At 46.7% G+C, this 12890-nt stretch overlaps 1 protein-coding gene across 1 annotated transcript; it reads right to left on the bottom strand.

Annotated features, from left to right (window-relative positions):
• Nucleotides 1-918: 918 nt before the first annotated feature.
• On the bottom strand, nt 919-6677 carry CLEC10A (C-type lectin domain containing 10A). Its single transcript, XM_036452280.2, has 10 exons — nt 6400-6677; nt 5608-5687; nt 4917-5033; nt 4490-4585; nt 4326-4397; nt 4152-4223; nt 3962-4048; nt 3726-3877; nt 1521-1627; nt 919-1385 (listed from the first exon to the last, which is right to left on the bottom strand). Exons 2-10 carry the CDS (start codon nt 5672-5674, stop codon nt 1229-1231), a joined length of 927 nt encoding a protein of 308 aa, XP_036308173.1. The 5' UTR covers nt 5675-5687; nt 6400-6677; the 3' UTR covers nt 919-1228.
• Between the last annotated feature and the right edge of the window lie 6213 nt (nt 6678-12890).

Raw genomic sequence — 12890 nt, 5'->3', positions numbered from 1 at the left:
TGAGCCAAATCAGTTTCGGAAAAAGGGAACTCTTATATACTACAGGTGGAAATGTAAATTGGTGCAACCACTATGGAAAATAATATGGAGCTATCTGCAAAAATTAAAAATAGAACTACCAAGTGATCAAACAATCCCACTTTTGGGAATATATGCAAGTGAAATGAAAATGGTATATCTGCATCCCACGTTCATTGCAGTATTATTAACAATAGCCTAGATATGGGAACACTTAAGTGTTCATCAATGGATGAATAGAGAAGATGTGGTACATATGAGCAATGAAACATTATTAAGTCACCAGTAGAAGGAAATCCTGCCATTTGCCACAACATGAATGGATTTTGAGGGCATTATACCAAGTGAAATAAGCCAGACCAAGAAAGGCAAATACTGCATGGCATCACTTATAAGTGGAATCTGAAAATATCAAATTCATAGTAAGAAATAGTAGAAAAGTGGTTGCCTGGGTGGTGGGGGTATAAAATATGGAAAGGTTGGTAAAAGGGTACAAATTTTCAGTTATAAAATGAATAGGTCTGAGGATCTAATGTAAGACATGGTGACTATAGTTGATGACACTGTATATAGTTGATAAACACTATATAGTATAAGTGTACTTTGCTAAGAAAATAGAACTTAAGTATTCGTACAAAAAAGATAAATATGTGAGATTATATATGTGTTCATTAACTAGATGGGATCTTTCCTTTACTATATATATATGATCACCACCATGTATACTTAAGTAACTTAAAGTTTTATATGTCAATTATACCTCAATAAAGCTGAAATTTAATTTTTAAAATATATTTTATTAATTTTTTTTACAGAGAGGAAGGGAGAGAGATAGAAAGTTAGAAACATCGATGAGGGAGAAACATCAATCAGCCGCCTCCTACATACCCCCTACTGGGGATGTGACCACATCCACGGTACATTCCTCTAACCGAAATCGAACCTGGGACCTATCAATCCGCAATCCGACGCTCTATCCACTGAGCCAAACTGGTTAGGACTGAAATTTAATTTTTAAAAGCACCTTAGGAACTCTATATAATCTTTGAAAGTTAAGGAGAAATTCAAAATGATGGCAATGCTCCAATCTCCCAGAGCTTGTTTCTCTCCCACAGAGATCTTATTAGGGGTGTCTGGGGAAGACTCTCTCCCCCATCCCTGCCATTTCCATGGCTCAATGGTCCACAGGAAACAGCTCTAAGGAACACTCCTATCTGGACTTGCTAATGCTGGCCTCACAGGTCCAGCGGTAGAGCCTCTGGCAGACGTCGTCATTCCATTTGCCATCCGGGTGGAAGTGGGCACAGTCCTCACCTCCACCGAGCCCGTGCCCCTGCCAGTCGTCTGGCTGTCCTGGCTTCCAGTTCCTGAGGGGGAAGGACACGGCAAGTTGGGAAAGTCATATGGAGCAGAGTAAGGGCTGAGGAGAAGAGGCTGTAGGTCAGATCCTGGAGGAGTAGAACTGAAAGGGGAGGAAGAGCACAGGAAGCAAGAGTACTCACTTGAAGTTGGTCTCATAGTCTGTTCCATCCACCCATTTCCAGGCTCCTTCACGGTCGCTGAGGCCCATCCAGGTGTAGGAGGAGCCTATGTGTGCCTGGACAAAAAACTGGGACGACAGAATGACAACAATGTCTTCTCCCCATCCCAACCGATTCCTTGGACTAGGAGTTCTAAACGTTACATGTACGTTATATCAGCTGAGGAGATTTAGGATGTTTATCCCAATGCCCAGGCCAATTTCTGTCACGCTCTGCTTCAGTAACAGAGACTGGTGATTCCATCACTGTGCGAACATCATAGAGTGCACTTAACAACCTGGGAGGGGCTAGCCTACTGCACACCTTGGCTGTAGCCTATTGCTCCTGGGCTATCAGTCTATATGGTGTGTTACTCTACAAAACCACAAGAGATGATAAAAATCAAACACAAGAAGAAAGGATACACAAAAGGGGTACAGTAAACACGGGTGTATGATATGAGGCTCCTGGCAGCAAAACACAGCATACGGTTAAACAACAAACTCTTTTTATAAGTAGAAAGAATACACTCTAACATAATAATAGTATTTATATATATAAAACTCTATGCAACCGGTTGACAGAACAACCAAACAGCCAGCCGGTCACTATTTCACACACTGACCTCCAGGGGGCAGATGCTCAATGAAGGAGCTGCCCTCTGGTGGTCAGTGTGCCCCCAAAGTGTGAGTGCCACTCAGCTGACCGACAGGAGCCGGACACTGGGCTCATGACTGGTGAGCACAGCTGCAGCAGTGCTACCAAGCAGCAGCAGGCACAGCGGGTCTAGGATGAGTGGAGCAGTGCAGAGCCCAGCCTGGATTTAGGCTCCTCCCCAGCTGCCAGCCACTTCACACACTACTACATCCCCGGAGGGGTCCCAGATTGCAGGAGGGCACAGGCCAGGCCAGGCTGAGGGACCCCACCAGTCCACAAATCTGTGCACTGGGCCTCTAGTAGTATTATCCTACATAATAAAAGAGAAACATGTAAATTGACCATACCTCCGCTACACTCACCAGCCAATCAGGAGTGGGTATGCAAATTAACCCAACAAAGATGGTGGTTGATTTGCATACACAGGTACTGGGCAGAGAGCAGAGAGGGAGAGTTGGCGGCTTGGAGGACTTGGCAGAGTGGGAGACCATGGGCCAGAGACAGAGCAGGAAGGGAAAACCAAGAGCAGGGGGAGCACAAGGAATGCTGGGAATTGTAGTTTTGGTGGCAGATGGATATCCTAGTAGGATATCATGTGTCAAACCCAAGGCCCGCGGGCCAAATCCGTCCCGCCAGGCCTTGCAATGTGGCCCGCACCGCGCTGTCATTACTGCACTCCGCTGCGTTTCCATCACAATGACAGTTTATGACAGTTCAGTAAACCATTCGGCCCGCGATTTAGGCTGGATTTTAGATTTTGGCCCCTTCTCTGATTGAGTTCGACACCCCTATCCTAGACACTAGAGCAAAGTGAGTCTGGAGCAAGTTATGGTTGTGGTGAGGGATGGAGGGAAAGCAAAGGTGAGAGACATAAGTAAAGTCAGAGTGTCTGGGAAAAATTAAAGGGAAGATATCCTAAAACTTCCAGGAATCTCCACCAATGAAGCAAAGGGGGGGAAATGCCTCTATTATTCTGTGAGCAACAAACCAAACTGGGTTGGGGTCTCAGACAATTCACTCATATGATTGCAAAGACAGACAGAAACTCCTAGATTGGAGAGGGTGCAGGTGGGGCTGAGGGACCCACTCCCCCCCCCACCCCACCCCCGTGCACAAATCTTTGTGCACCAGGCCTCTAGTAAATGCATAAACCAGAAACAGTTGTTTATTACCATTTTCAAGTACACTGTCCTGTGCATAACTGTAAGTGCTGGGCTTTTATACATATGGCTGGCAATGAGGTAGGTCTGTTCACACCAGCATCAGCACACACACACCTGAGCAATGTGCTGCACTACCCACTGCCCACTAGGTGAAAGGAATTTTTTGGCTCTAGTCTAATCTTATGAGATGACTGTTCTCTCTTTGGTCTGTCCTTGCTGACATGTCACTGTGTGGCCCATGATTATAAATCCCTCAGGGTGTGGCTCACATCCCCATGGTTTTAAAGCTCCCTGGTGATGCCCATGTGCAGCAAGAGCGAAGAACCATTTCTTTAGCGGGGCCAGTTCTCGGGACCTGAGCCCTCACCTGCTCCTCTCGGGAGTTGATGACAACCAGGTGGGCATTCTCCAGCTGACAGTACTTCTCAGCCTCGGTCCAGGGCTTCCCAGAACTGGAGAACCAGTAGCAGCTGCCTCCATACTCCAGCCAGCCAACAGGGCAGCAGGCATTTTGAGAGTCTGAAATGGAAAGAGAGGAGGATCTGATGTGCTGCCAGATATGAGCAAGATATGGGGCCAGGCGCTGCCTCACACACCACTCACCATTGCTCTGGAGCGCAGCCATCTGACAGTGCAGGGTGTGCAGGTCTTTGACCAGCTGCTGGACTCTCAGGAGCATTTCAGAATAACCTGAGACACACAGAGGACAGTGGGGACAATGCAGGGGCCCCGCTGAGGGCCCCCCATGCCCTCCCACCACATCAGGCCTAGGGACAGGGAGAAGGGGCCTGACCTGCTTGGAGTTGCTGCTGCTCCTTCTCCAGCTTGCTCTCCAGAGAAAACACCTTGTCATTCAAGCTGCGGGCTGGAGGGGAGGGCACTCAACACCCTGGCTGCTCCCACCCCACCTCTGTCCTGAGAGCCCAGCCCCCACCCTTGCACACTCACTCCTGGAGAAGCCTCTCACCTGCCTGCAATTCCTGCTCCTGGTTTTCCACCACAGCTTTCAGAGATGTTATTGCTGCTTGTAAACTGCCACCTGGAGGACATGGAGGCTCAGTGTTTAGGATTGAGCTCCCCTCTTTCCCACCATGACCCCTCCCATCCAGAGCCCCTTCCAGCCAGGCTCACCCTGGGAGTGCAGTGCCTGGACCTCAGCCACCATGTTGGAAGTGAAGTTGCTGAAAGTTGTTCTCAGGGTCTCCACATCACTCTGAATCTTGGCACCTGATCAGACAGGTGGGACCACGAGTGCTAAGCTTGGTCAGTCCTCTCTGCGCTGGCACTGAGCAGGGCACTGGACATACATTGGCTCATTGGGTCCTCACAGCCACCCGACTTAAAGGGACAGGCTCTGTTGTTATCCAAGCTTGTAGAGGAGGACACTCAGGCACTTGGACTACATTACCCATGAGTAAGTAACAGAGCACATTTCTAACCCCAAATAACCAGATGGCAGGGCCAGTGACCAGCCATCTTTATCCACCATGACCATCATCAGTGCCTGGATTACCGAACCCACTATTGCCCCCATCCCTGCTTGTCCCGTGACACTCACTTTTGGACCCAATCACAATGATGCCAATCATCAGGAGAAGGATGAGGCCCAGAGTGAGCAGAAGGGGGCAGGGTCCAGAGCAGAAATGCTGCAGGAAGGCTGGGAGAGGAGGCAGCCCTACAAGAGGAGAGGATATCAGGACATGGAGGTTGAGGACAGGAGAGACACAGGGGAGGAGGAGAGGGCCACAGGGACCTGTCAGGGATGAAGGGTGGTGCAGGGAAATCTGGGGAGAGGTTGTGATGCAGGAGGTGCCCAGGCATCTGACCCCTCTTGCAGTCACCTGAGCCCCTCATCCCTATGTCAACACGATGGCAATATGTAAGGTCTTATCATCAGGGCTGGGACAGGGGGCAGGAGGACAGAGTGCGCTGGGGCAGCTAGCCCTAGGCAGGCTTGTGCGTATCTGTTTTGTCAGGTTAGCCAACGTTTTTTTCCCAAACATGACTATTCACCCTCCCAGTATAAATGCTCATGACCTTCCCCAGAGTATAGCAGGGCTGCGTTGGTGCACCCTAATCCTGTCCTTCAGAGGATTGTGAATCCTCTTTATACTGGAACCCCCTGAGTGGGGGACCCTACAGTGTACACGGTAGAGGTGCAGATATACCCAGATATACTGTGACAGCACTGATCCTTCTAAACACATTAACAAAAGTATTTTAGGAGACACCATTACTTTTCCTCTTACCATTTCTAGAACCCTGGCTTTTCTTCTCACTCTCCAAGGACTGGAGATCTTCATATTTCATCGACATCCTTGGACCAACTCTGAAATGGAGACAGGGCCAGAGACCAGGCTAGGGATGGAGTTAGGGGATGGGGGAGGTTGGAGCTGAAGTCAGGGCTGATGTTGAGGTGAGAGAAGTCCGGGTTGAGGATGAGCCAAGGGTTAGGGAGAGGAATGGGAATGGGCCTGGGTTTGCAGCAGAGGTTGGAAGTGGGGTCAGGACTGGTCTTTGGGCTGGGCTTGGGTTGAACGTGCGAATGAAGGTGACGGTAAAGTTGGAGCTGAATATGTGACTAGGATTGGGTCTAAAATCGGGGATGCAATTGAGTTTGCATCTCTTCCTTTGATCAGGGTCAACACTTCAGCTTGGCCCTGAAGTTGGAAACAGAAGAGAGTTAATTTGGGGCTTTTGTTAAGACTCATGTTGACTTGGGAGTTGAAGCTGTTTGGGGGTTAAAGAAGATGATGGTATTTCTAATGGGGTTAGTACTGAGGCTAGGTGGGGGCCAAATATGGGACTGGAGATGGGGCTGAGTGAGCCTCTGCTTGTGACCGAGGTTTGGCTGCCATATTTCAACCCAAATCCAGTTAAGTGAATAGAGTCTAAAATTTCCACTTGGCCATTAAATCTCCAAGCTGTCTTTTTATATCTCTTCCTATTCAGTCTCTCCTGAGACCCACAGCCCTATCTCCCTGCTTTTTCTAACTCCCTCCCTGTCCCCTTGGTCCCACCTGCATCCCCAACCCAGTTACCTGTGCAAAATCCGAAGGCTGTGATTCTTGGGGTTGCCCTGCAGCAATGAGCAAAGTTGAACAAGATGAAATCCTGGAGAGTGGAGTGGAGGTCCCTGGGGGAGGAATTGGATAAGTGACTGGAGTCCTGCTGGTCTCTGTGTCTGAAAGCCCAGGAGTCTATAATCTGGAATCTCTCATTTCCTTGACTTTGAGAGGTAAATAATAATCAAATCACAGGCTGAAACTGTGTGTTTGGAGTGATAGATATCAAGCCAGCTCTGCTCTCCTCCTCCAGGGTGTGTCTCCTCCCTTTTTGCTTCCTTTCAGCCTTTCTAACTTCCTCATTTCTTTCATTTGGGAAATGAGTCCTGACCAGAGTGGATAAGAGGTACAGTCTAATCCTCTGCCCATGCACTCTTTCACTTCTGGCATCAGGATTTTCCTTAGTGGATAATGTCTCCACCATTGCACACCCAGATCCAGAAGATCCTTTTTCTCAGTTCTTTCTCAATTATAATCCAAGTCCCTAGCATCTGAGCTTCCTCTGGGGCCTGAGCCACCAAGCTCCCCCAGTTCTGGCCTAGCTCTGCTCACTCTTCTAAGAAGGAGGAAAGAGGGTGAAGAAAGTAGGATCCCTGGCCAGATTGGGACAGGAGGATCTGTGCACATGAACAAATTTCATAAGGCCCTGCCCTCATAAAACTTGCAAATAAACAAAATAAATTAGCAATATTTTTTTTGAGGAAAATATAGCAGGGAAGTGAGAGACAGGGTCAGTACTTTATAAAATATAATTTAATGATTTTTAAAAAATATTTTTTATTGATTTTTTACAGAGAGGAAGGGAGAGAGATAGAGAGCTAGAAACGTCAATGAGAGAGAAACAACGACCAGCTGCCACTTGCACACCCCCTACTTGGGATGTGGTCGCAACCAAGGTACATGCCCTTGCCCAGAATCGAACCTGGGACCCAAACCAGTTAGGGCAGGGTGTCAGTATTTAATAGGCCATCAAGAAGAGGATGGCAAGCCCTAGCCGGTTTGGCTCAATGGATAGAGCATTGGCCTGCAGAATAGAAGATCCCAGATTCGATTTCAGCCAAGGGTGCATGCATGGGTTGCTGTTTTCATCCCTCCCCAGTAGGAGTCATGCAGGAGGCAACTGAGCAATGATTCTCCCTCATCATTGATGTTTCTATCTCTCTCCCTTCCTCTCTGAAATAAAATTTTAAAAAATATTTTAAAGGGACCTTTCTTTTTAAAAAGAAAGGAGGAGAAAGAGGAGGAGGAGAATGAGGAGGAGGAGGAGGAGGAGGAGGAGGAGGAGGAGGAGGAGGAGGAGGAGGAGAAGGAGAAGAAGAAGAAGAAGAAGAAGAAGAAGAAGAAGAAGAAGAAGAAGAAGAAGAAGAAGAAGAAGAAGGCAAGAAAGGCCTTTCTGGGAAGATGGTATCTGAGCAAAAATCTGAAGGAGGTGAAGGAGTGAGTCATGTTTAGCTCCAGGCTCGGCCAAAGTGGCTCAGTGGTTGAGCATCAGCCTATGAACTAAAAGGTCATGGTTCGATTCCTGGTCAGGACACATGACCAAGTTTCAGGCTCCATCCCCAGTAGAGAGTGTGCAGGAGGCAGACAATCAATGATTCTCTCTCATCATTGATGCTTCTATCTCTCTCTCCCTCTCCCTTCCTCTCTCAAATCAATTTTAAAATATTTTTTTAAAGAGAGAAGGGGAAAAAGAAAAAAAAGAAAAAAAGAAAAAAAAAACTAAAAGAGAGAAGGGAGGGATAATGTCCCAGACACATGGCACCACAAAGCGCAAAGGCCCTGGAATGAGAGACTATCTAGTGTGTGCAGGGATCAGTCCAAAACTGGCTCTCTGACATCCCCCGAGGGGTCCCGGATTGCAAGGTTCTCAGTGATGCACCCCAGAATCAGTCTCCCTCCTCTCTGGTTTCAGGTGTGTCACAAAGAACCGCAGCTGCCAAGTCAATGCAGCTCGGCAGCTCCTGCATTGAGTGTCTGCCCCCTGGTGGTCAGTGCGCATCATAGCTACTGGTTGGCCAATTCCTTAGGCATATATATACACACACACACACACACACACACACACACACACACACACACACTAGAGGCCTGGTGCACAAAATTCATGCACAGGGTGGGTGTGTTCTTTAGCCTAGCATGCACCCTCTCCAATCTGGTACCCCTCAAGGGATGTCCAACTTCCCATTTAGGCCCAATTTAGGCCCCCAATCCAGACCTGCTGGCTCCCAACTGTTCGCCTGCCTGTCTTCCTGGTTACCCCTAACTGCTTCTGCCGGCCACCCTGGTCACCCCCTAAACACTCCCTGCCAGCCTGATTGATGCATAACTGCTCCCCTGCCAGCTTGATTGCCCCCAACTGCCCTCCCCTGCAGGCCCAGTTGCCCCCAACTTCCCTCCTCTGCTGGTCTGGTTACCCCTAACTTCTCTCCCCTGCAGGTTTAACTGCCATCCCTTGCAGGCCTGGTCCCTCCCAACTGCCCTCCCCTGCTGGCCATCTTGTGGTGGCCATCTTGTGTCCACATGGGGGCATCCATCTTGTGTATTGCAGTGACAGTCAATTTGCATATTACTCTTTTATTAGATAGGATAGAGGCCTGGTGCACAGGTGAGGACTAGCCGGATTGCCCTGAAGGGTATGCTGGATAAGGGTGGGGGTTTCCTTGGGGTGAGGGCAGGCTGCGTGCCACCCTCCCCCCATTCCCCCACCCCCGCTCCAGCAACCCAAGCGGAAGCCCTGGTATCTGGGATTTATTTATCTTCTATAATTGAAACTTTGTAGCCTTGAGCAGAGGCCAGGGCTGGCCAGAGCAGGCAGGAAGCTTGGCTTCCTCCATTGCCAGGGAAAACCAAGCCTCCTGCTCACTCCGTGACCGTAGCCATCTTGGTTGGGTTAATTTGCATACTCGCTCCTGATTGTCTGGTGGGCATGGCTGGTAGGCGTAGCAGAGTTACAGTCAATTTGCATGTTTCTCTTTTATTAGTGTAGATACATAGTGACTCTTTTTTCCCTAGTAATGAATTTTGCCTTGAAGTCAATTTTTTTAAATCCTCACCCAAGGATATTTTTCCATTGGTTTTTAGAGAGAGTTGAAGGGATGGGGAGAGACAGAGAGAGAGAAACATCAATGTGAGAGAAACACAGCAATTGGTGCCTCCTGCACATGCCCCAACCAGAGCCGGAAGATCCAGCCTACAACAAAGCTACGTGCCTTGACCAGAATGGAGCCCAAGACCTTTCATCCTGCAGACCGATGCTCTATTCACTGAACCAAACTGACAGGGCTATCATTTTATGTTTTGATCTACCATATTTTCTTACCTTTTTTCTGACTTTGACAGATTGTTGTTGTTTTTACATTTCCTTTCTTCTAATGGTTTAGAAATTTTCTTGCTTCTATTTTTCAGTGTTTACCTTCAACATTTTCTCACTGGGTATCTTTTATTGTCTCATTGAATAGTAATGTTATTTTATCCTGTTCCAAAAAAGTTAATTGGCATTCAGGTCACACTTGCATTATTTTTATATATAATTTCTCTGACATTTATAGAGCATAAATGCCACCCGAAAACAGCAGAATACACATTAATTTTAAGTATTACATTGAAATGTAGTGGCAACCATACTTTGGTAAAAACTGTTTGGATTTTAACCCTTCTAGTTTGGCTCCTGCACCTGATTAAAACACTGGGTACTTACCTCAGCTTCCAGGTGGAGACCTGGAGGCTAAGGCAATTTTTCCTTGCCTGGGACCAGATTGATTCCCACTGACTCAGTAGCTTCAGGGATAGAAACTGTAGATAGCCTTTAGAGACTAACAGCTGAGCTCTACTTCTGTATTATCGGCTATTGCAAGATAGGGCCACATTCCAATGTCCAGCAGGATGTGACTGGGAACCAACCCTGCAGGCAGTCCCCAATCTTTAGGATTTAGAAACAAAGGAAAATTCTCGCGGTTTAGGCCTTTAAAAACACTTGCCTACACCTGGAACACTGCAGTCGTATGGAGTCCATCTGTGTGTGGTGCTCTTACGGCTGTCCTGGCCAGTTTTTATTTCAATAAATTCTTGCCTGCTTTTTTAATTAATCATCAACCTCCGGTGGTCTTATTTTGAACCCAGGGTTTGACCCCACAACAACATAGAACTTACTTGAAGATATATCATATCGTGGATCATACAACAAACTTTAACAAATGTAAACAAATTGAAATTGTATAACTTATGTACTCAGATCATAACAGAATTCAACTAGAAATCAATAACAGCAATGTAATTTTAAAAAATCACCGTAACCCAAAAATTAAGCAACATGTTTCTAAATAATCCGTGGATCAAAGACAAAGTCTCAAGAGAAACTAGGAACTAATTTTGAACTCAACTACAATTAAAATACATATCAAATTTGTTTAAAAAAAAAAAAAAGGAAATACAAGGTAGAGAGGCCTGTGATCTGGGGCTATGGTGGTGATCAAGATGTTCTTCACATCAGGCGTCTAATGCCAGTCTCTCATTGGGTCCTTTGGTTCCTTTGAGACACCCCTATGGGACCCTCCCATGGAAATCCCTTATGAGGAATATGAACTCTCTGGCTTTTCTCTGTAGTGGTCACCATGGGCTCCTGCCCTGTATGGCAGCTGTACACCCACAGTCTCTTTCAGCCTCACTCTGCCACACAGTCCTCTTGGGCAGGATCCTTCCTATATGGCTCCAGCCTGACATCCATGGAGTCCATGAGGCTTCCTTGTCCTGGCAGACGGCCAAGTATAGCCTGATCTGCTGATGCATGTGACAGCTCCAGCCCAGGATGACAACTGAAATTTCCTTGAAATATAATCTCCGTAACTCCCTCCTCTCTTACAGAGGCTGGGAAGCGTGGTGGTTGCTTGTTTCCCCCCTGCCTACATGTGTTCAACGCCTGTTTTAATGGATGGGCACTTGCCAACAATCATTTTCAGCTTCAGGAACCCATCCAAATTTCTATGAAAACAGGAAAAGAGTCATTAACTTCCTATTTTATGTAGTTGTCACTTTTCTGTTCCTTAATTGAGATGGCCAAGATTGTATTTATCACATTACTCTTTTTGGAAAATAAATCTCTGTTAAGAAGATAGAAAGACAAGCTGCACACTTGGAGAAAATATTTGCAAACTACATAGCCAACAGAAAACTGATATCAAGATTATATAAGGAATTCTCAAAAGTCAACAGAAAAAAAAAAAAACACAAAACACACAAATAATTGTGGGATCCCATATCACTCCAGAGTCCGGTTTCTGGAGAAGGCTGCACACAAATGAAAAGAGACTGAAAAAGAGTTAATTTGGGGAAATGGGGGGCCAGGAGGGTGACCACCTCTAGAGGGAGGCCCACCCCTGCTCTGGCTTTGCTATCCCTTTTTATTGAGGCTGTGGGAAACACTCATATCCTTTAGGCAGGAAATTCCAATAATAGACAATCAGCAAGAATTGACATTATGATTAACAGGTGGAGGTTGTTTTAACTACCAAAATCTCACCTAAACAATGAGTTAATGGCTCCGACCATTCAGAGCGATTAAGGTTGGCCTTTTCACATTTAACTACTAGTGACAATGTTAGGTTTCTGGCAATAATCCAGTTAGAAAATTGACACACATACACACACACACACACACACACACACACACGAAGAGACATTTCTTCAAAGAGAATTACACATGGAAAATAAGCACGTGAGCCTGGCTGGCGTGGCTCAGGGGTTGAGCATCAACCTATGAACCAGGAGGTCATGGTTTGATTCCCCATCAGGACACATGCTCATGTTTCTGGCTTGATCCCCAGTGGGCAGGAGGCAGCCAATCAGTTATTCTCTCGCATCATTAATATTTCTCTCTCTTTCTCTCCTCCCTTCCTCTCTGAAATCAATAAAAATATATTTAAAACAAGAAAATAAGCACAAGAAAATTGTACAAATTATTTGCCATCAGGGAAATGCAAATTAAAACCATGGTAATTGGGGGTGGGGGGGTGAGAAGGGTATTGGGGGAATAAGGACACATATGTAACACTTTAATCAATAAAGAAATTTAAAAAACAATACCATGATATTATTTCATTACACACTCACCAGATGGCTAAAATTTTTAAATAGTGTTAGCAACCAAATGCAGGTGAAGATATGAGCAATCTGGATTATTCATACACTGGAGATCCTCCTATATAATAAAATGCTAATATGCAAATCAACCCAACAGTGAAGTGACCAGTCACTATGATACTCCCTGACCACCAGGGGGCAGATGCTCAACACAGGAGCTGCCCCCTGTGGTCAGTGCACTCCCCCAGGGGGAGCACTGCTCAGCCAGAGGCCGGCTCACAGCTGGCGAGCACAGCAGTGGTGGCGGAAGCCTCTTTAGATTCTGCAGCAGCGCTAAGGATTCTGACTGACAGCTTAGGCCCGAAGCAGGCCTAAGCCATCAGTCAGACATC

This window comes from Pipistrellus kuhlii, unplaced genomic scaffold (genome assembly GCF_014108245.1).
Source record: "Pipistrellus kuhlii isolate mPipKuh1 unplaced genomic scaffold, mPipKuh1.p scaffold_m20_p_23, whole genome shotgun sequence".
Classification (NCBI taxonomy): domain Eukaryota; kingdom Metazoa; phylum Chordata; class Mammalia; order Chiroptera; family Vespertilionidae; genus Pipistrellus; species Pipistrellus kuhlii.
This window is presented reverse-complemented; position numbering and strand designations above follow the sequence as displayed.

Bases quoted from the DNA above. Each gene is read 5' to 3' on its own strand.
- CLEC10A (XM_036452280.2), bottom strand. From the start codon at position 5,674: ATGTCGATGAAATATGAAGATCTCCAGTCCTTGGAGAGTGAGAAGAAA. The intron at 1,628-3,725 runs GTGAGGGCTCAG...CTGTCGTCCCAG, and splicing joins TCAACTCCCGAGAGGAGCAG to TTTTTTGTCCAGGCACACAT. The intron at 1,386-1,520 runs GTGAGTACTCTT...CTTCCCCCTCAG, and splicing joins GACTATGAGACCAACTTCAA to GAACTGGAAGCCAGGACAGC.